Source organism: Heteronotia binoei, chromosome 21 (genome assembly GCF_032191835.1).
Source record: "Heteronotia binoei isolate CCM8104 ecotype False Entrance Well chromosome 21, APGP_CSIRO_Hbin_v1, whole genome shotgun sequence".
Classification (NCBI taxonomy): Eukaryota; Metazoa; Chordata; class Lepidosauria; order Squamata; family Gekkonidae; genus Heteronotia; species Heteronotia binoei.
The window spans coordinates 102,162,992-102,184,253 of NC_083243.1; the positions used below are offsets into that span (position 1 = coordinate 102,162,992).

The 21,262-nt window shown below is 46.2% G+C and overlaps 1 protein-coding gene across 1 annotated transcript in view; it reads right to left on the minus strand.

Annotated features, from left to right (window-relative positions):
* The window catches only part of HSD17B12 (hydroxysteroid 17-beta dehydrogenase 12), a 183,319-nt gene that overhangs the window by 48,570 nt on the left and 113,487 nt on the right, over positions 1-21,262 (minus strand). The window contains exon 7 of the mRNA XM_060261265.1: positions 7,232-7,266. Within this exon, the coding sequence (XP_060117248.1) occupies positions 7,232-7,266 (35 nt within the window). The remainder of the gene's footprint in view (positions 1-7,231; positions 7,267-21,262) is intronic.

Below are 21,262 nucleotides of genomic sequence, written 5' to 3' on the forward strand. Positions count from 1 at the left end.
CAAGCTAAAGAGTCCCAAGCGTTTCAACCTTTCTTCATAGGGAAAGTGCTCCAGCCCTTTAATCATTCTAGTTGCCCTTCTCTGGACTTTCTCCAATGCTATAATATCCTTTTTGAGGTGCGGCGACCAGAACTGCACACAGTACTCCAAATGGGACCGCACCATCGATTTATACAGGGGCATTATGATACTGGCTGATTTGTTTTCAATCCCCTTCCTAATAATTCCCAGCATGGCGTTGGCCTTTTTTATTGCAGACGCACACTGTCTTGACATTTTCAGTGAGTTATCTACCACGACCCCAAGATCTCTCTCTTCGGCAGTCTCTGCCAGTTCACACCCCATCAACTTGTATTTGTAGCTGGGATTCTTGGCCCCGATGTGCATTACTTTGCACTTGGCCACACTGAACCGCATCTGCCACGTTGACGCCCACTCACCCAGCCTCAACAGATCCCTTTGGAGTTCCTCACAATCCTCTCTGGTTCTCACCACCCTGAACAATTTAGTGTCATCTGCAAACTTGGCCACTTCACTGCTCACTCCCAACTCTAAATCATTTATGAACAAGTTAAAGAGCATGGGACCCAGTAATGAGCCCTGCGGCACCCCACTGCTTACCATCCTCCACTGCGAAGACTGCCCATTTATACTGACTCTCTGCTTCCTATTACTAAGCCAGTTTTTGATCCACAAGAGGACCTGTCCTTTTACTCCATGATTCTCAAGTTTTCTAAGGAGCCTTTGATGAGGAACTTTATCAAAAGCTTTCTGGAAGTCAAGGTAAACAACATCTATCGGGTCTCCTTTGTCCACATGTTTGTTCACCCCCTCAAAGAAATGTAACAGGTTAGTGAGGCAAGATCTTCCCTTGCAGAACCCATGCTGAGTCTTCCTCAATAACCCGTGTTCATCAATGTGCCTACTCATTCTGTCCTTGATAATGTTTTCTACCAACTTTCCCGGTATTGAAGTCAGACTGACTGGCCTGTAATTTCCCGGATCTCCTCTGGAACCTTTTTTAAAGATGGGGGTGACATTTGCTACATCTCAACTGAGGAAAGCTGGATGTTATATTAAATGGATGCTTGGGCCTAAATGGAACCACAACAGGATGGCCTGGGGGGCCTGCACAGACTGTTGGCTGCGCAACTGGAAAGAGCCGAGAATGAAGAACAGGGAATATGCCATCCCTACCCCCAAACACTAGTAACAATTTCAATATCAATATATAACAAAATTTCCACCATCTAATCAATTCAGTAAAGAAACAGTAATAACAATTTATATCATTACCTTATTTGGACTGTTTAACAGACCAGTTAGAAAATTCTATTTACTTAGATAGTTCAAAATACCTTAATCACTATTTCAAATCATTTTTTCTGGCGTGGTCCCCAACAAGCTCGTCTTTTTCTTTAAGTGATCAGCTGATGCTGCCTCTTCATCTTCCTCTGGGGAGATAAGCTGAAGTAGTTTCACTCCTGACACTTCATCCCATACTGAGAATAAGGTGGCTTGATGATACACTATAAGCCTTCCAGTTAATGATTATCTGTAAGGACTGTCCAAGCTTTGAAGAGATGACACTGTTGCTTTAAGAGATTTTTTTTCCTCCTTTGTAATGCTTCAGCTGGAGTATCTGGGAAAATTAATATCTCCAAGTCCTACAACTTCAGATGACCCTTTTCTTTTGCCAAGTCCAATGTTTTATCTCTAACATTTTTGTTGTTAAACTGAGCAATTATATCTCATGGACTCCTCTGTTTAGGATTCTTTTTAAGCATAACGCAGAAGGCTGATTCAATTAGCCGAGAGCATCCATTTTCCAGCTGGAGTAAGGACGTTAATGGCTTGTTTAGAAAAGTATGTAAACTCAGGCGTACTAACTTCTTCTGGCACCTCACAAAATTTCAGATTTCCAGAGTATAATTGGGACGTAACCTGAATTAATCTGTCCTGATGCTGTTGGGACTGTCTCTTTTAAAGCTATGATTTCCTCTGTATTGCACTTTGAAATCTCCTACGCTGTCTCAGCATTAGAGGCTATTATTTTCATTCTTGAATTAATTTCTTGTAGTTTGTTATTTACAGGGGCAAACACAGAGGCAACAGTATCAGTGAGACAATTAATTACTTCATGAAAAAGTTTTTTCAGACACCAGGCGATGTTCCAATCATTCTTCGGTGTAATGACTAACTCTCACACTTTACTCCCTGCTGCCTCCATTATGTCTCCCTTATCTTTCAACTCCTCTTTTGGTTGGAAATAAGAACACACTGACCTGAAGACTTCTTTTTCTCTTGACTGTTTCTTCTTTGCTTTCGAACTGTCTTCGGAATCCAAAGTAATAATCTAAATGGTGTATTTGCTTTTATTCGGGGAAAGGCAGTGCAGCTCAAATTTTATGCTGTCGCCATCTTCCTTCCAATCTCTGGCCAAGCAGATTGCTTACTTAAGCACTTACTCTCAGAGGTGAAGTCACTAATCATCAGAACTATCTCACACTCTCAGTCTCTTTCTCTCACACCCAAACAGAAGCCAGCCAAATACCAAGGAGCACACAATACACTCCTTAGAATCCATCTACTCCTAGAGGATGTTGGGATGCGGCCTATGTTGCATTCTCTAGTATAAAGGCAACTAACAAAAATGATAGTAATGTATAAGCCAAGGAACGTGCCTGGAGATAAATCAGCAGTACTTCTAAAAGCAGCATAGCTACACTCTGATAAGCTGGACAAGGTAGCTTCAAGCGTGCAGGGTCAGGCTCTCTCTGCATGATGGAAGGTTCTCCCTGGTAAGTATTCATTATTTGACAAGTGAAACATCCTCCTCCTCAGAAGATACACATTTTAAAATATTTATGTGCTGTAGTTAAATAAAGGATATTCTGATTAATCCATGGGGTTAAGGCTGAAGGGTCTGATGATATTCTGCTCTCACAGATAAACTTGTGCCAAGTTTAAGGGAACAGCTTCTCATTCCAGTTTGTACCAATACACACAAGTAGTTGTGTTTCAGTGTGAAGTCACTAAGCTTTCTTTCTAGCTGCAAGAAGCTAAGACAGCTATAGCAGATACAGTATACACCTAAAACTGATGATGGAACTACACATTAAAGCATATGAAAAGACCAGCCCAGCATCTCCTCCTCTTCAGGAAACACATAATAAACTGTCTCACATTTACCTAATGGAGAAACAAAATACAAAAATTTAAAAAATAAAAAGTAAACATGGCAACTTCAATTTGGGCAGGGAATGAGTGCACTGTAATGTCAAAGGTTATTTTTTAATACATAACTGGGTGGAAAAGAAGAAATGCCAATTTAGGAATGATATTTTCAGCAGCATGTATGCAGCACAAGTACCCCAGAAGGTGATGGCAGAACTATATTAAGACAGTTGGCATTTGAATATGGTCATTTGTCTAATCCATTTTAGCTCAGTGGTGTCAAAGTGATGTTCTACATTCCAGATTCCAAAACTGCTGGACACATTATATACAGCCCTTTCCATCATTGAACAAGTGGAAGTTTACTAAATTACGTTAGCTAAACTCTCTTTTAATGTATCCATGGGCTTTAATATGCAAGTATATACAAACTAGGAATAAGGTCAGTTGTGAGAATAAATACAATGGGCTCTAGGCAACTGCCCCAGCTTTGGGTTCTCAGAGTCAATTTGCTGTGGCTTCATAGCATGATGATGATCATACAGATATTGAAGCTCAGCATTCCTTTTGATTGCAGTGCACTGTTGCCACCTTTTCCTGTTACAGTCAGCCTTGCAGCATTTAGCATCAGTGCGTGCTTGTGGCATGATGGAGAGGGGGGGGGGGGGTTGGCCTGGCATGATTGTTCTGGTATACCACAGAACAGGGGAGGCCAACGGTAGCTCTCCAGAGGTTTTTTGCCTACAACTCCCATCAGCCCAAGCCAGCATGGCCAATGGCTGGGGCTGATTGGAGTTGTAGGCAAAAAATATTTGGGGAGCTACCGTTGGCCACCCCTGCCATAGAATATGCACCTCAAGGTGGCTGTTTTCTGTAGGGGAACTGATCTGACTTCAACTTTCCATCTCCTCCTCCCACCCTGCAATCGCTACCAATCTCCAGAGAAGCTGATCTCTGCCATCAGAAGATCAGTTGTAATTCTGAGTGATCTCCAGCCCTCACCTGGAGATTGGCAACAATGGTTCCCTAGGAGGGAATGGCTGGTTTGGAGGGTGGAGTCTATGGGATTCTACCTGTCTGCAGATACTATGCCACATTCACAGGAAATCTTCTAGTAAATGCTAAAGGTAAAAGTAGTCCCCTGTGCAAGCACCAGTTGTTTCCAACTTTGGGGTGATGTCACACCATGACGTTTTCACAGTAGACTTTTTACAGGGTGGTTTGCCATTGCCTTCCCCAGTCATCTACACTTTATCCCCAGCAAGCTGGGTACTCATTTTATTGACCCTGGAAGGATGGAAGGCTGAGTTAAACTTGAGCCGGCTACCTGAACCTAGCTTCTGCCGGGATCGAACTCAGGTCGGGAGCAGAGCTTGGACTGCAGTACTGCAGCTTACCATTCTGCACCACAGGGCTCAATTAATGCTACTCAGGAACTATAACAAGTGTGTGTGGGGGAATTAAAACAAGCCGTAGTCATGAGATGTGCATATCAACATGGAACACATGGGAAAAGATTTCAGTGTCTAGACAACTAGAATGATTAAAGGACAACTAGAATGATTAAAGGACAACTAGAATGATTAAAGGGTTGGCCACAGTGGCTGCAAGGAAAGGTCTGATTTGGGGTTGGTGCTGTAGCAGTGCGATTCTTCCTCAATCTCCTTTTGTCCTCAAGACCAGCTATGCGTGCGTTCTCAAAGGAAGAGACAGCCTGGTGGATGGTGTGCCTCCATGCTTTGCGATCTGAGGCTAGGTCAGACCACTGGTGATGGTTGATGTGACAGGTGCTAAGGGATTTCTTCAAGGAGTCCTTGTACCTCTTCTTTGGTGCCCCTCTATTTCGATGACCGGTGGAGAGTTCGCCATACAGGGCAATCTTGGGAAGGCGGTGGTTTTCCATCCTAGAAATATGCCCTGCCCAGCGCAGCTGCGTCTTCAACAGCAGTGCCTCAATGCTGGTAACCTCCGCCCTCTTGAGGACTTCAGTGTTGGTCACAAAGTCACTCCAGTGGATGTTGAGGATGGTGCGAAGGCAGCGCTGATGAAAGCGCTCAAGGAGTCGCAGGTGATGACGGTATAAAACCCACGATTCGGAGCCGTAGTTGAGGGTTGAAATCACAACCGCTTTGTAAACATTGATCTTTGTGCCTTTTTTCAGATGCTTGTTGCTCCACACTCTTTTGTGCAGTCGGCCAAATGCACGGTTTGCCTTTGCCAGCCTGTTGTCAATCTCCTTGTCGATCTTGGCATCTGAGGAGATGATGCACCCCAGGTAGCTGAACTGCTGGACTGTCTTCAGAACTGATTCACCCACAGTGATGCAGTCAGGTAAAAACAGATAAAAGGAAGTACTTCTTCACCCAAAGGGTGATTAACATGTGGAATTCGCTGCCACAGGAGGTGGTGGCAGCTACAAGCATAGACAGCTTCAAGAGGGGGTTAGATAAAAATATGGAGCAGAGATCCATCAGTGGCTATTAGCCACAATGTGTATATGTGTGTGTGTATATATATATATATAAAACTTTTTTGGCCACCGTGTGACACAGAGTGTTGGCCTGATCCAACATGGCTTCTCTTATGTTCTTAACTGCTAGATTTCTTTATAAACTTGGAAATCAGGGGTGTCAAACTCATTTGTTATGAGGGCTGGATATGACATAAATGAGACCTTGGGCCGGGCCATGTTGGGCCAGGCCTTCTACGTACCTATAAGATTAGGTAGCAAAGATGTAAACTTTATAAAGCATACAAACACAATTAAAGATTTTTTTTAAACTTAAAACTTGCTTAAAACATTAGCACTCATTGGACTTAAAGGTGCTTTTCCAGGGAACTGGGAATAGGAAGCTCAAACTCTTTCCTTTCTTCCCCAGGGGACCAGGAGGGGAAGGAGCCTCAGCCAATAGAAGGAAGAGAGGTTTGGCTCAGTAGCTCTGCTGTGGGATTGAGAGAGTCTGGAAAAGCAAGCTATGATACAGAAGGAAGCAAGAGAGAGGGAGAAGGAAGCAGATGCTTCCAGTTGCTCGGGAGCCTGATAGGAGCCCTCCAGGGGCCTGATTTGGCCCCTGGGCCACATGTTTGACACCCCTGCTGCAAATGGACTTTTAAACTGCCCTCCCCTCATACACACAAGGCTCAAGGCAGTGAACAACAATAAAACACATTCATAAGTTAATAAAACAGTTTAAAGCAATAATATAATACAGTTAAAGATTCCTGGTGGCACTAAAAGGAGGAAGGTATATCTGAGGAAGTGTGCTTCAACACCAAAGCTTATCTTGAATAAAACTTTGTTGGTCTTAAAGGTGCCACTGGACTCAAACTTTGTTCTGCTGCTTCAGACCAACACGCTACCCAGCTGAATTGATCCACATGAAGCAGACTTCTAAAAGAGTACAGTAAACAGAAGCGAGTTTTAAAACTGAGCAAAGTGTTTAAATGAAATACGCCAATACTGTTACAAGGACTCTCTCATATAGCAGTCAAGTGATTGGGAAACCCCCCAACAGGGCCTCTAGATTATATTAATTTCACCAGCATTTTATGGAAGATGCATTATGTGTATTTGGCATTGGATAGTTGCCATATATCAACAACATGTGCCTCTTGCTTTTGTACACAATTTTATCCTTTCCTCTAATCTGCCATATAACTGGAACTTATTCTCTGAACCCATTTTCCTTCCAGTGACTCTCAGAAATGGCTTTAAGAAGGTTATTCCCAGGAACATCCCAGGAACCATAGCCACCCCCGCAGAATAGCAGGTTGTTGAGCTCGCACCGATGAGTCAGACGGGCTTTTTAATTCCATTTTAAAAGAAAATCACCACAACAGTGGAGAAAGGAGAGGGGAAAATAAAAAAGGGAATCAAGTGGAAAAGGTTTCCACCGCCTGATGATTCATGCACCCAAAACCATGACTCACAAGGCATTACTCTACCGTTAAAACATGGAGGCCAGGCTGGTTAGTCATAGTAATGAATTTTTCAAAGAAAGGATTCTCCCCTATAAATAATGATGACTGTCTGGATAGTGTTTATGTGACTCACCTTTCGAGCATGCGAGGCAGCACCAATCGTGTCATCTGAAAAAAATAAGAAAGATACCCCGGTGATTGAGTAGGAAGTAGACAACAGATTTGAGGAAAGCCGTTCTCTGCCTCCTCATAAGGAAGCTGACTTCTCTTCACCTCTAAGTAGTCTAGAATTGAAGGCCTTAGTTTGTGGAGGCAGCTTGTTTTTCTTCTACCTACATTACTTGACTTTGCCACAAAACATGTGTAATGAGTCTGATCAACTCATCAGCATTTGTAACACAGGGAAGTACAGTCTGGCTCCTTTCTCTCATTGCGTTCTTCTACAGCATTATCACAGCCATCCAAGCATCATCTTGCTGTAACGTCTGTGGCAGAGTAACAGTTTTATACCGCAGTCTGCATATCAAACATATTTAACAATCTAGACAGATAGCTTCCAAATTATGGTAGTGATAAAAGGAATCTATTTTGAATATCACCACTGTACACGGTCCAGGTGAAGGCAGCAGCACAAGGGAAGTTTTTTGAGGAATATCTGGAAGTGTGTAAGCAACTATATTTTAAGGCAAAAGGTTAGTCTAGATTATCCTTTCAGCCAGCCAAATGTACAAAAACTTTTTTCTCTGGATATTAGGTGGACAATTGTATTTTAGGGGTGTACATGTAAAACATAATTGAGTAAAACAGGTTTCCTACCTGTGACTGATGATCTTCGAGTGGTCATCTGTGCAGTCACACCGATGGGAGTAGGCGCCAGCACCGATCACGATCGGTAAACTTCAAAGCTGTGGATTTCCGCGCCTCCGCCCCAGTGCGCATGCCCAGGAGCCCCACCGTGCATGCCCACTGGGGACGGGAGCGGACATCCCGCCAGTTCCTTCTGACCGCTGCGTCAGCCCGCAGATGGACCGGCCGCAGAGGGGAAGGAGGGCGGGTAGTGTGCCTGCACAGATGACCACTTGAAGATCATCAGTTACAGGTAGGAAACCTGTTTATCTTCTTCGTGGTCTCTGTGCATCACACCGATGGGAGATTAGCAAGCCAAGGCCATACCTGGTGGAGGGTGCAACGGTCCATCAGCAGGAAACAGATTGAAGTACAGCACGGCCCACCTTCCGAGGAGCACCACTAACTCGCCCACCCGCCTAGCGGACGTCACCGCCACCAGGAACGCCGTCTTCCAAGCCAGGAGATGAGGGGAGCAAGTAGCCATCGGCTCGAACGGCTTCCCGGTCAACGCCTTCAGAACCAAGTTCAGGTCCCAGGCTGGAGCGGGCACCCGCACCGCAGGATACAATCGAGCGAGACCCTTAGGGACCTTCTTGGTGCCTGGGTGGGCAAACACCGAGTGTCCATCCACCTGGGGGTGTTCCGCCGAGATAGCTGCCAGGTAAACCCGCACAGAGGGCACAGTCAGGTCCCTATCCAACAGGGAGATCACGAAGTCAAAAATAACGGGCAAACCCACCCCATGCGGGTCGACCCCCACAGCCTCAGCGAACCTGTCCCACTTATACGAATAGGACTTCTGCGTGGAAGGCTTCCTGCAATTCAGCATGATAAACCGCACCCTCTCGGATAACTGCGATGTCCCAGTCGCCACGTGGTTAGCTTCAGGTGCGGGACAACGTGGTGGAGGACCCATCCCCGATGAGAGAGCAGGAGGTCCGGGGCCTGTGGGAAGTGATGGAAGCTCCCGTTGGCCAGCCCCAGGACCAGAGGGAACCACTGCTGCCTCGGCCACCACGGCGTTACAAGAATGCCCACCGGCCGATCCTGCAGGACCTTCTGCACCACTCTGGTGATCAGTGGAACAGGGGGAAACAGGTAGACACTGTGGTAACCCCACGGAACGAGGAGTCCGTCCCCCAGAGATCTTGGGTCTGCTCCTCCCCTGCTGCAGAACAGTTCGCACTTCTTGTTGTCTCTTGTCGCGAAGACATCGAGGTCTGGCGTCCCCCAGCGCTGGAGGACCGGTTTCAGATAGTCCCAGTTGAGTTCCCACTCATGAAGCAGCGCTCCGCCTCGGCTGAGAAAGTCCGCTCGGACATTCTGCTCCCCCGGAAGGTGAGTCGCAAGCAGGGATACCCCGAGGGACCCGCACATCTCCCAGATGCGTATGGCCAACCTGCACAACCTGTGAGACACCATGCCCCCCTGTCGATTTATGTAGGCCATGGCCGTGGTATTGTCTGTCAAGATGGCCACTGACCTGCCCCGAATCAACGTTCAGAAGGATTGGAGGGCATGATGCACAGCTAGCAGCTCCAGAAAGTTGATATGATATCGGAAGGTGTGCCCTTTCCAAGGTCGCCCCCACACAGAGTCCCTAGCCTCCTTCAGTAATCCTTTGACCCCTTGGTCATCCAAGGGCCCCACTGCCTCCCTGGCTGGTTTCCTGCTTCTAATATATTTGAAGAAATTTTTATTGTTGGTCTTTATTGTTTGCAATATGCTTCTCATGGTCCCTTTTTGCCTGCCTGATCACAGTCTTGCATTTGTTTTGCCACAGCCTGTGTTCCCTTTTATTAATCTCACTTGGACTAGCTTTCCGCCGCTTAAAGGAATCCTTCTTACCTTTTACAGCTTCTGTAACTTTGTTAACCATTCAGGCCTTTTCTTATACCTGTTTGTGCCTTTCCTAACTTGTGGTATATATTTTATCTCAGCTTCTAGGATTGTAGTTTTAAATAGCCTCCAAGCTTCCCCAAGGGCTTTGACTGCATTTTCCTTTCCTTTCAGTTTCCTCTTCACATGCCTCCTCATCTCAGAGAATTCACCCCTTTTAAAGTTATAAGTGGTTGTGCTGGTCTTTTGGGGCAACTCCCTATTTACACAAATGGTGAAATCAATAATGTTATGGTCACTGCTCCCAAGCAGTGCAATCACTTTTACATCTCTCACCAGGTCTTGGGCATTAGGACCAAATCCAGGATTGCCCCACCCCTGGTAGGTTCTGTGACCATCTGCTCCATAGCAGTCATTGAGAGCGTCTAGAAACTCAATCTGTTTCTCTTGACCAGAACACATATTAACCCAATCAATCTGCGGGTAGTTAAAACGACCCTTGGCACTTACCGTGAGGGGTCCTTCTCCTAAGAGGACAGGAGGACATCTTGGGTGTTTCCCACCGTCCAATCAGGGAGGCAGGAATCTTAAAAAACTTCCCCTTCCTGTGGCTGTGGGAACCACCCTCCTTCCAGTTCGGGTGACTCCAAGAAGCAGTAAAAAACTCTTGCAACTATCGCTGCTATGAAAAGGTAAGTTAACTGGCGGTCGGTAAAAAACTTGGCATCAGCCTCCCATACCGACTAAAATAAGAACAGGTAAACTACAGGTAGCCTATATTAGAGGGAAGAAAACAGTTGTAGACGAAGGCTACAGGGGAAAGAACCAGATACAGATACATATACAGATAGATGCTGCCCAAGGTAGGGCGATAGAAAAGGGGAGGGCAAGATGTCCTCCTGTCCTCTTAGGAGAAGGACCCCTCACGGTAAGTGCCAAGGGTCATTCTCCCTAAGAGGCGGAGGACATCTTGGTGCTCCCATAGCAGTATGTTATTCAGGGTGGGATCGTCCTACTCAGGCAGCACATGTTGCAGGATTCGCCTGCCAAAGGCTGCATCCGCTGACGCATATGCGTTCAACTTATAATGGCGGATAAAAGTGGAGATAGATGACCACGTAGCTGCCTTGCACACCTCCTTGATGGAGGCGTTCCTGCTAAAGGCAGCATTGGTAGCCGCACTCCTGGTCGAGTGTGCGGTGATCCCTGGTGGTACCTGAAGGTGTAACGCCTTATACGCCTCTGATATACACTGCTTAATGGCGTAGCTAATTGCTGACTTGGACATCTTCTGCCCAGTCTGGGTGCTGCTATATTAATGAACATGGAGTCTGATTTGCGAATAGATTCAGTTCTGATAAGGTAGACTTTAATTGCTCTTCGCACATCTAAGGTATGCCATGTGCGCTCCTTGGGATGCTTGGGATCCGAACAGAAGGATGGCAAGTTGATCTCTTGACTTTGGTGAAATCTAGAAGAAACCTTCGGTTGGAAGGTAGGGTCCGGATAGAGAACTACCTTGTCCTTGTGGAACACACACAGCTCCCGTTTAACTGACAAGGCCCCGATCTCTGACACTCTTCTGGCCGATGTTATTGCCACCAGAAAGATGGTCTTCATACGCATCATCTTTAGAGGCACAGAACTTAAGGGCTCGAATGGTGGGCCTGTTAGGGCCGAGAGTACCAGGTTCAATCTCCAGGTAGGGAATCGATGCACTTGCGGGGGAGAACTCATGGAGGCTCCTCTAAGGAAATGTCGAATATGAGGGTGAGATGAGAGGTTCACGCCGTCCACCTGCTGGAGCACTGAGGACAAGGCCGCCACCTGACGTTTGAGGGTAGCTGGTTTCAACCCAGAATGAAGACCGTCCTGAAGAAACTGAAGAATCTTGGGGACAGAAGGATGTAACAGATCCACGGCCTTTCTCCGACACCACCTGTGGAAGGCTTTCCAAGACATATCGTAGATCCGCGCTGTGGAGCTCTTTCTGGACGTTAGGATGGTATTCGTCACGTCACTTGCATAACCAAGATCTAATAGAGAGCGCCGTTCAACCTCCAAGCGGTCAATCTCAGCCAGTCTGGATGAGAATGCCACACCGGACCCTGTACCAGCATGTCCGGGCAGATTGGTAGGTGAAGTGGCTCCGCTATTGACATCTGTTGGATTGATGAGAACCAGTGACGTCGAGGCCACCAGGGAGCAACCAGGATGACCTCGGCCTTTAGCAGTCTGATCCTTCTGAGTAACCTCGGAATGATCGGGATTGGAGGAAAGGCGTATAGAAGACCTTGCGGCCAGGGAGATGTTAACGCGTCCGTGGCCTCCGCTTGATAGTGGTAGTACCTTGTGTAGAATCGAGGAAGCTGGTGGTTCTGAAAAGACGCAAAGAGATCCAACACCGGCAGACCTAAGAGCTCCACTATCGTTAAGAAAGGCTCTTGATGAGAGACCACTCTCCCGATTGAATGCACTCCCGGCTGAGCCAGTCCGCCTTGACATTGCAAGTCCCTTTGATATGTTCTGCTCTTACAGACTTCAGATGCGTCTCCGCCCATTCGAACAGCTTCCCGGACTCCTTGAGAAGGGAACTCGACCTGGACCCCCCTTGATTGTTTAAGTAAGCCTTGGCTGCGATATTGTCCGTTCGAGCCAGGACATGCTTCCCGGTCACCTGGTCCTGAAAGTATAGAAGAGCCAGGCGAATGGCCCGGAGTTCCAGAAGGTTGATCGGAAGGCTCGCCTCCTCGGTCGTCTACTGGCCCTGGGTAGGTATCTCGTTGAGGGTCGCCCCCCATCCTGATAGGCTGGCATCCGAAAACAGCTGTATTTCCTTCTCTACGAGGTACGTTCTCCCCTGACCAAGTTGTGGTCCTTCGTCCACCACAGGAGACTCTCCTTGACCTTCTTGGGAACTGTCAGAGACATAGGGCGCTTCACCATGATCTGGGTCTGAAAAGGATGCAAGAACATCTGGAGTTGTCTGGTGTGAAAATGACCCCATTGAAGTGCCTCTAGATTTGAAACTAGAAGACCCATAAGTCTTGCCAGGGTCTGGAGAGACGACGATGGCTCCCGCACTATCTGATGCACCAACGTCTTGGTCCTCAGTATCTTGTCTCCTGGGAGAAAAACAGAGTTCAGGTTTGTGTCGATGACCATGCCCAGGTGTTGCAGCCTCTGGGATGGACGTAAATGACTCTTGGGAACGTTGATTATGAACCCGTGTTGCTGAAGGCAGGACATGGTGTGTAGAATGTCCTGCTCCGCACTCCTCCTCGACGAAGATCTTATCAGCAGGTTGTCGAGATAAGGGTGTACATGTATCCCTCTCTGTCTGAGGATTGCTATCAGGTTCACCAACACCTTGGTGAACACCTGCGGTGCCGTCGCAAGGCCGAATGGTAGGGCTCTGAATTGGTAGTGAGCCCTGTTCACACAAAAGCGAAGAAACTTGCGATGTGCCGGGAGGATTGGAATGTGAAGATAGGCCTCTGTTAGATCCAGAGATGACATGTAGTCCTGATGGTGCAGGGCTTCCGTTATTGATCTGATGGACTCCATCCTGAAGTGACCGAGTTTTATATGCCTGTTCAGAAATTTCAGGTCTAGAACCGCTCTCCAGTCCCCGTTTTTCTTGGGCACTGTGAAGAAGATGGAATAGACGCCTTGACATCTCTGCAATGGAGGGACTGGTTCTATTGCCGCAATTTCCAGTAAGTGTTGAATTGCTTTGAGGGTGATGCTTCTTCGTTCTGGGTTTGAGTGAAGAGGAGACAAGATGAAACGATCTCGAGGTGCTCTTTTGAACTCTATGGGGTAACCCCATGAAACAATCTCCAAAGTCCAAGCATCGACCCTCGAGGCCGCCCACGTCTGCTGGAAGTGTAGCAGACGGCCCCCCACTGGGATAGAGTTCCAGTCATGCTTTGTTGGGCTTGGGCCCTTTCTCGAATTTGTCGGACCTATCGGGTTGATTCCTCTGGAACCGGGAGTTGGAGAAACCCTTTCGGAAACTCTGTTTGGGCTGTCCCCAGGTTGATCTTCTAAAGTCCTGTTTTGGTTTGGAGAAGCTGGCGGAGGCACGAAAGGAACTAGACCTGAAGCCTCTTTTGTCGGAGCGTCTCAGATACTTGGGCATGGCCTTTTTCTTATCTCGTGTCTCCACCAGGATCTTATCCAGGGTGTCTCCAAATAGTTTTTCTCCCTGAAAAGGCTATGCTGAAACAATAGACTTGGAATGAACGTCTGCCGGCCAGGCCCGGAGCCATAGACCCCTCCTCACTACGGTGTTTGATGCCATTGCTCTAGTGGAGAACGCAAGGGCATCCAACGAGGCATCCGCTGAAAATTCGGAAGCCCTAAGGAGTCTGTTGGTACCTTCCAGGACCCGTTTATCCGCGTCTGGCAGTAGCTGAATTAGCCGTCTTATCCAGACGATCGCTGCTCTGGAAACTATGGAGTTAGCCGCAGCTGCTTTGATGGCCAGAGCCGTAGCTTCATGGCTCCTCTTCAAAGCCAGGTCTATCTTTTTGTCCCAGTTGTCTCGCACCGAGCCATGGCCATCCTCAGCTAACAGGCTGTGTGACTGCAAGGCTGCAATCGGTGCATCCACCAACAGTACCTGTAGCATATTGTTAGCAAAGTCTGGCAATTCATAGAGCTTGATAGAATTGGGTACCTGCCTGTTGGCACTAGGCTTGGCCCATTCAGACTTCAACTGACACTCAAAGAACTCGGGAAAAGGGAAAACCTTGTCAGAGGATCTGAATCTGGGGAAGAACTCCGTGTTCCCCTTGGGTTTGTTTTTGGGGTTGGCTAGTGGGTAGGGAGGCTCCTGCTCCTCGGGGGATACTTGGAGGTCTAGGGCAGACAGCACTTTGGCCAAGAGAGGTTGGAACTCTTCTGCCTTGAAGAAGCGTGACGAGGGTTCCGGAACCGTAACGTCCTCTATCTCCTCATCAGACAAGAACTCGCCCTCCTCCGAATCTCCCCCATAGGAATCAACGGAGCGAGCCTCAGATATGGATCTTTCGCTCTCCATTTGGTCACAGATAAGTGGTTTCTTTGAAGCCCTACGGTGGCTGGAGCTACCTCTGGACCTCTTTGGAGAAGGGGACCTGGAGGAGGAACTGGACCTGGGGGACCTTGGCCTCCTACGGACTGCTGCCCTGACTGCTGCCCCCACCGTCTGCCTTATGGACTCAAAAAATTCAGAAAGAAAAGAGGGTCCCATAAAGGGTACGTTACCCAAGCCCATCTGGGGCTGGCAGGTCTGTGTGGCTTCTAGTGCAGGCTGGGCATCCTCCACAACGAAGTCTCCCGCCTGGAGGTTGGCATCGGGATGTTCCTGCATCTGGGAGCTGCAGGGCTGCAGTCTGTCCCCGTTTCCCGCCTTTTTGCGCTCCCCAAGATGGCTGCCGGTACTGGGGAAGAGCCCTGACGAGGAAGCCTCCTCCATAGCTGGGGAAGACCAGCGCCGCCTGCATTCGCCTTTTAAGTTCTTGCCCCTACAGGGCACGTTGCCGGTAGCCGAGGCAAGCCTGGAGGTCATGCCGGCTCCGGAGGCGGGTTTCTCGGTTCCGCGCCAGGCGTCAGGAACCGGGCCGTCGTCCATGAAGGCGTCTCTTGGCCGACGCGTCATTCTCCCTCTCCTCTGCTGTCGCGGCTTGAGTTTAGCTCCGCGCCGCAGCCGCGGCTTGAGTTTAGCTCCGCGCCGCAGCCGCGCCGCTTCTGAAGCATTGGAAGAAGGCGGGGGGGGGGGAGGAGGCAGAGGAGTCTGAGAGAGAGTCTGAAGGAAGGACGGAAAAAACGGGGGGGGGGAACTCTGGAAGAGATAGTTTTAGAAGGCAATACAACAAGGTAGGTAAGGAAGAGGAAGAAAAATATCTTTTTTTGTTTGTTTTTGTTAAAGAGATAGGCAAGTAATGGAAAAAAAGGATAGGAACCTAGCCTAAACGCTGCTACTCCCTGTCGAGGCAGGAAATAAAACTGGAAGGAGGGTGGTTCCCACAGCCACAGGAAGGGGAAGTTTTTTAAGATTCCTGCCTCCCTGATTGGACGGTGGGAAACACCCAAGATGTCCTCCGCCTCTTAGGGAGAATCACCTATTATCACACAGTTTTTACATTTGACAACTATTTTAATCCTTCCATCATATTATAATCGTCCTCTATATTTTGCTTTGGTGGGCGATAAGTAACTCCCATAGTTAAATTTCCTTTTGGGCCCTCTATTTCGACCCAAAGCGTTTCTAGAAAGGAATCTAATTCTCTGACCTCAGTCTTACTGGACTGTATACCCTCCTCTCTGACATACAGAGCCACCCCAACTCCAACTTTTCCCTCCCTATCCTTCCGATATAGTTTATATCCAGGAATCACCGTGTCCCACTGATTCTCCTCATTCCACCCAGTTTCTGAAATTCCCACAATGTCTATGTTTTCCCCCAACACTAAACATTCCAACTCACCAATTTTACTTCAAACCCTTTTAGCATTTGTATACAAACATCTATAATTTCCCAGGCAAGTTAGGCCCGCAACTTTCCTTCTGCTGCCTTGAGACTTTGGCAGACACTCCATACTGTTTGTCACCATCTCAGTGGACAACTCTGATCCATTACCTGGTAGAAAAGTAACAGCTAACCCTTCATCTCTTTGAGATGAGTCCTCCCGAATCAGAGACATTTCATCTCCTGTCAGCTTTCCCTCAAGATTTAGTTTAAAAACTGCTCTGCCACCTTTTTGATTTTAGGCGCCAGCAGCCTGGTTCCTTCTGGGGACAAGTGGAGACCATCTCTTTTGTACAATTCCTGCTTGTTCCAGAAAGCATCCCAGTGCCTAACAAACTTAAACCCTTCCTCACCGCACCATCATCTCATCTACACATTGAGACTTCTAATTTGTGCCTGTCTCTCCTGTCCTGCATGTGGAACACGTAGCACTTCTGAGAAGGCTACCTTGGAGGTCCTGGGCTTACGTTTCCTGCCTAGCAGCCTACATTTTTCCTCCAGGACCTCACGACTGCATTTCCCTGCATCGTTGGTGCCAACATGCACCACGACCACTGGCTCCTCCCCAGCACTGTCTATCTGCTATACGTGTAATGTCCGCTACCTTCGCACCAGGCAGGCAAGTCACCATATGGTCAGTACGCGGTTTTGCCATTCAGCTGTCTACTTGCCCAAGGATCGAATCACCAACTACGAAGACCCCCCTTCCTCCCTGCCCAGGGATGGTTCCTTGGAGTGAAAGGATACATGCTCACCAACTGAAGAAGAGGACCCTTCTGAGGGCGCATTCCCCTTGTCCTCAGCATGGTGTCCTGTTCCCTCTCGACCCTCATGCTCCCTGGCAGCAACGGTGCTGCCATGTTCAGAATGGGGCTCATCTAACACTTCCCCGAGAGTCTTCTCTGAGTGCATAACTGACTGTCTCTGCATCTCCAGGTCAGCAACCTCAGCCTCAAGGGTACGAACTTGTTCCAAGGACCAGGAGCTCCTTGCATCGAGCACACACCCAAGACTTCTGTCCTGTGGGCAGATAGTCATACATGTGACACTCAGTGCAAAACACTGTAAAGCTCCCATCCCCCTGCTGGCATTCTACCTTCATGACAGCTTTTTAAAATATGCAGCCCCCTCTTTAAATCCTGTTGTGTTTATGTGGCTCTCCTTCTGGAGGGTCTACTTACCTTATTGGGAACACAAGGAAAATACAGATCCGGGTTCCTGGTTCTTACAGAGCCCCCAGGCTAAGAGCCACAGGCCAAGAGCCCTTTAGATCTCGCCTTTAGGCTTGCACCTCTGGCAAGATGAAGCTTAATAATGCAAAGAGGATGGGGCCTCAATCTGCCCCAGGAACACAGCCACTCCCAGTCAATCAGCAACAATCTCCTTCAGCCCCCTCAAAACAAACAGCACTTCCCCAGCAACCACACAAATTCAGAAATTCTCAGCAATCACACAACTCACACTTCTCAGCAATTCCCCCAGCTGTTTAGAAAGCCAATCCTCACCCTTATAGCCCTCTTATCTGCTCTCTCTCAGAGCTCTCTGAAGTGCTCTCTGAAGTGAGGTTTGTACTACTGAAAGTACTTGTGCCAGTTATCATTAGAACAACTTAATGATTAACAGTTTGTGCTGTTTTACACAGCACAAATATCAACTTCAAGGCAAGAGTTATATCATACTATTAATGGCACTAAAACCAAACAGAAGATAGAACCTAACTGCTTCAGTTATACAAGTGACCCTTATGACTTTCTATTATAGCTAAGTACACAAAGAAAAAAGTGTACTTTACTGCCAGTATTTGGAATTTTAAAATCTCTGAGCTCCTTTTATAAAAAGAAAACCATAATTTTAGGACAGAAAAGATAGTAGATACCTTCATAACTGTCAAAAGCAGCATTAACAAGATTCAAGTTACTGGTCAATGCAATGATCACTAAGTGCTTGGTAAGAGGAATATTTTGTATATTTTCTACTCTTCTGTTAAATTCTTACATATGTCATGCAATTATTGAGCATTTTTTATTTTTTAGCTGACCTTGCTTATTATTGTAGACTAATTTGGGTAGCAGTGATTGGAAGGATATAAAAATAAGGATACAGAAAAATATGAAATTGGTTTCTGGTTTCTATTGCAGTTGTGATTATTTTTTTCCTGTCTTCTACAGGGCTATGACTTCAAGTTAGACAGTCAATTATGCTTCCACAGAATGCTAAAATGAGAACAAGAGATAAAGAGGGGTAGGGGAGAGATGGACCAGAAAAAAAAACTTCTTCTCTCTCTCCCTTAATAGCAGGACTTGGGCAATGATTTCAGAACAGACAAAAGGAGGCACTTTTTCAGTGAATAAGTAATTAAAATGTGGAATTCACTGCTAGCTGACACAGTGATGGCCACTAGCATAGACAAGTCTACCAATGGCTATTAAAAATGGTGACTAAAAGGAAACTTCATGATTGAAGGCAGCAACCTTCTGAAAATTAATACATACGGGAAGGTCTTGGCCTGTTCATTGGTCCTCCACAGTAACTGATTAGCCATTATATAAGATAAGATAAGATAAGATAAATTTATTTTTATATCCCGCCCTCTCCCGCCAATGGCGGGCTCAGGGCGGCTCACAGACACGGAACACCGTGATATAAATAAAATACAATATAAAACAAACAATTTTAAAATACAATTCAGTTACAAATTCAATCACATAATTAATTAGATAGATAAAACGGTGCTATAAAGTGCAATAGATCGCGATCATATACAGGATGGCGGGATGGCTATAGATCCGTTTAACCAGGTTCTGTCCCAAAGGCAAGCTGAAACAGAGAGGTTTTGCAAGCCCTGCGGAACTGGTTCAGGTCCCGCAGGGCTCGCACCATCTCTGGAAGTTGATTCCACCATCGGGGGGCCATTGCTGAAAAGGCTTGCTCCCTGGTTGTCTTCAGTCAAGCCTCTATTGGCCCAGGGATTTTTAAGAGGTTGATGATATTGGATTTATATCCTACCCTATACTCTGAATCTCAGATTCTTAGAGCAGTCACAATCTCCTTTACCTTTGTACCCCCCCCCCACACACACACAACAGACACCCTGTGAGGTGGATGGGTCTGAGAGAGCTCTTGCAGCAGCTGCCCTTTCAAGGACAACTCCCACAAGAGCTATGGCTGACCCAAGGCCATTCCAACAGGTGCAAGTGGAGGAGCAGGGAATCAAGCCCGGTTCTCCCAGTTAAGAGTCTGCACACTTAACCAATACACCAAACTGGCTCATAACCACTACACCAAAATAGAATACTGGACTAGATGGACCACTGGTCTGATCTAGCAGGGCTATGGGATACTGTTGCATGAAACCTCTGTTCTTTTAATAATCTTCACTGACATAAGTGAAGTGGACAGGCAGCAATTGGGCTGGGATAAACTACTGATATTACAAAAGAAGGCTGTAGAGATTAAAATGGAAGGTACAAACAGGCGAAAGACAGCCCTTTTATGCATATTCCACATAGGACCTTATCCTGTACAACTACCTGCCAAGTTTTAGTATGCTCTTGTCAAGTGATTTGATTTGTTTTATTAAAGAGATATTAATCTTCATGTTTCCTTGTAAGCTGTTGTGATCATTTCTGCGTGTCAAAACTGAATCCCATGACTAGTGCAAGACTTGGGAGACTTTATTTTACAACCTGATGCAAAGTTAACTCCAGTCTAAACCTAGCCTGGAATTACACATAGGACTGTACTGCTAGGTTCTAATCCATGATTTGACTAGGCACTCTTGGATATCCTATTGAAAATGATGTCTAAATGCAAATTAAATCAACTACATCACAGAGAAAGTGATGATCAATTTTATAAAGCAACTTATACAGTAGAAGTGTAACCACTAACTGCTTCCACTGCATCATAAAGAAAACTATAACAAGGGAAGTGAATGGGAAAACTTTGTCAAAAAGATAAGAAATTATTTTTCATTATTTATATTAAATTTTAAATTATTTATGTATATCTGCACTGGGAGAGAGGGGAGAAGGTGACTATGTGAATCAGTATGCTTTGTTTCAAATTTGTGTAATTCTAGTACATTGCTTATTAGTTGTCTCATCCTATTGATTGCATCAATTTACTCTGTATAATTCGTATTGAGTATCAGTGAGAAAGGAGGACAATACTTTAGTAAATAAACAAATGAGATCAGTAGGACTATCAAACTCATCTCTTCTGAAGAATGAGGTTGTGTGTATAGGGAGGGAGCAGATGTAGATTTTTACAATTTGAGCAAGAAAGGATTCTATTGAAATTTTAATTTAAAGAATGAACTTTAGCGTCAAACTGTTTTAATGCACAGAATACTGAGGATAGGAAAAGGGAGCTTTTCATCAATTCATTTCATTTTCATTTACCTCTTGAAGTTTATTACACGGAGTGAAAATAATGGAAATACAGCATATTTTAATATTATTCTAGGGAAAACCAGATTGGACCTAGAGGCAGATTGTTACATAGAAAGAGAGGATACAAAGCTGTATTCTAATTTAAAAAGAGAAGGAACTTGTTAAGTAATCTAATTTGTTCAGAAGACTTCAGCAATATTTCTTTCAGATTTTAGGAAACATGGGAAAGACTAAATTCCAGAAACCTGATCAGACTGTAAACAGAAGTTTACAAACAGTGGTATGTGTAAACTCAACCTATAAATGCCAGATTCTGCATCAAACTCTCCAGCCACAACTAGTTCAACTTTTTATTTTATATTTTTTATTCTGCTTTCAAGAATCAGATCTTCAATGAATGGTTTGATAGGGACTAAGTTAAGAACAGAGAGGCAGAGATAGATCTACTACACAAATCTGGTCTCTAAGCACAGGATTTAGTTCTGCAACTGTTGGTATGGGCTCTAATCCTGTCCTGCAAGAAGCAACATTGGGCATGTGTGCTGAACAATGACAAAGAAGATGA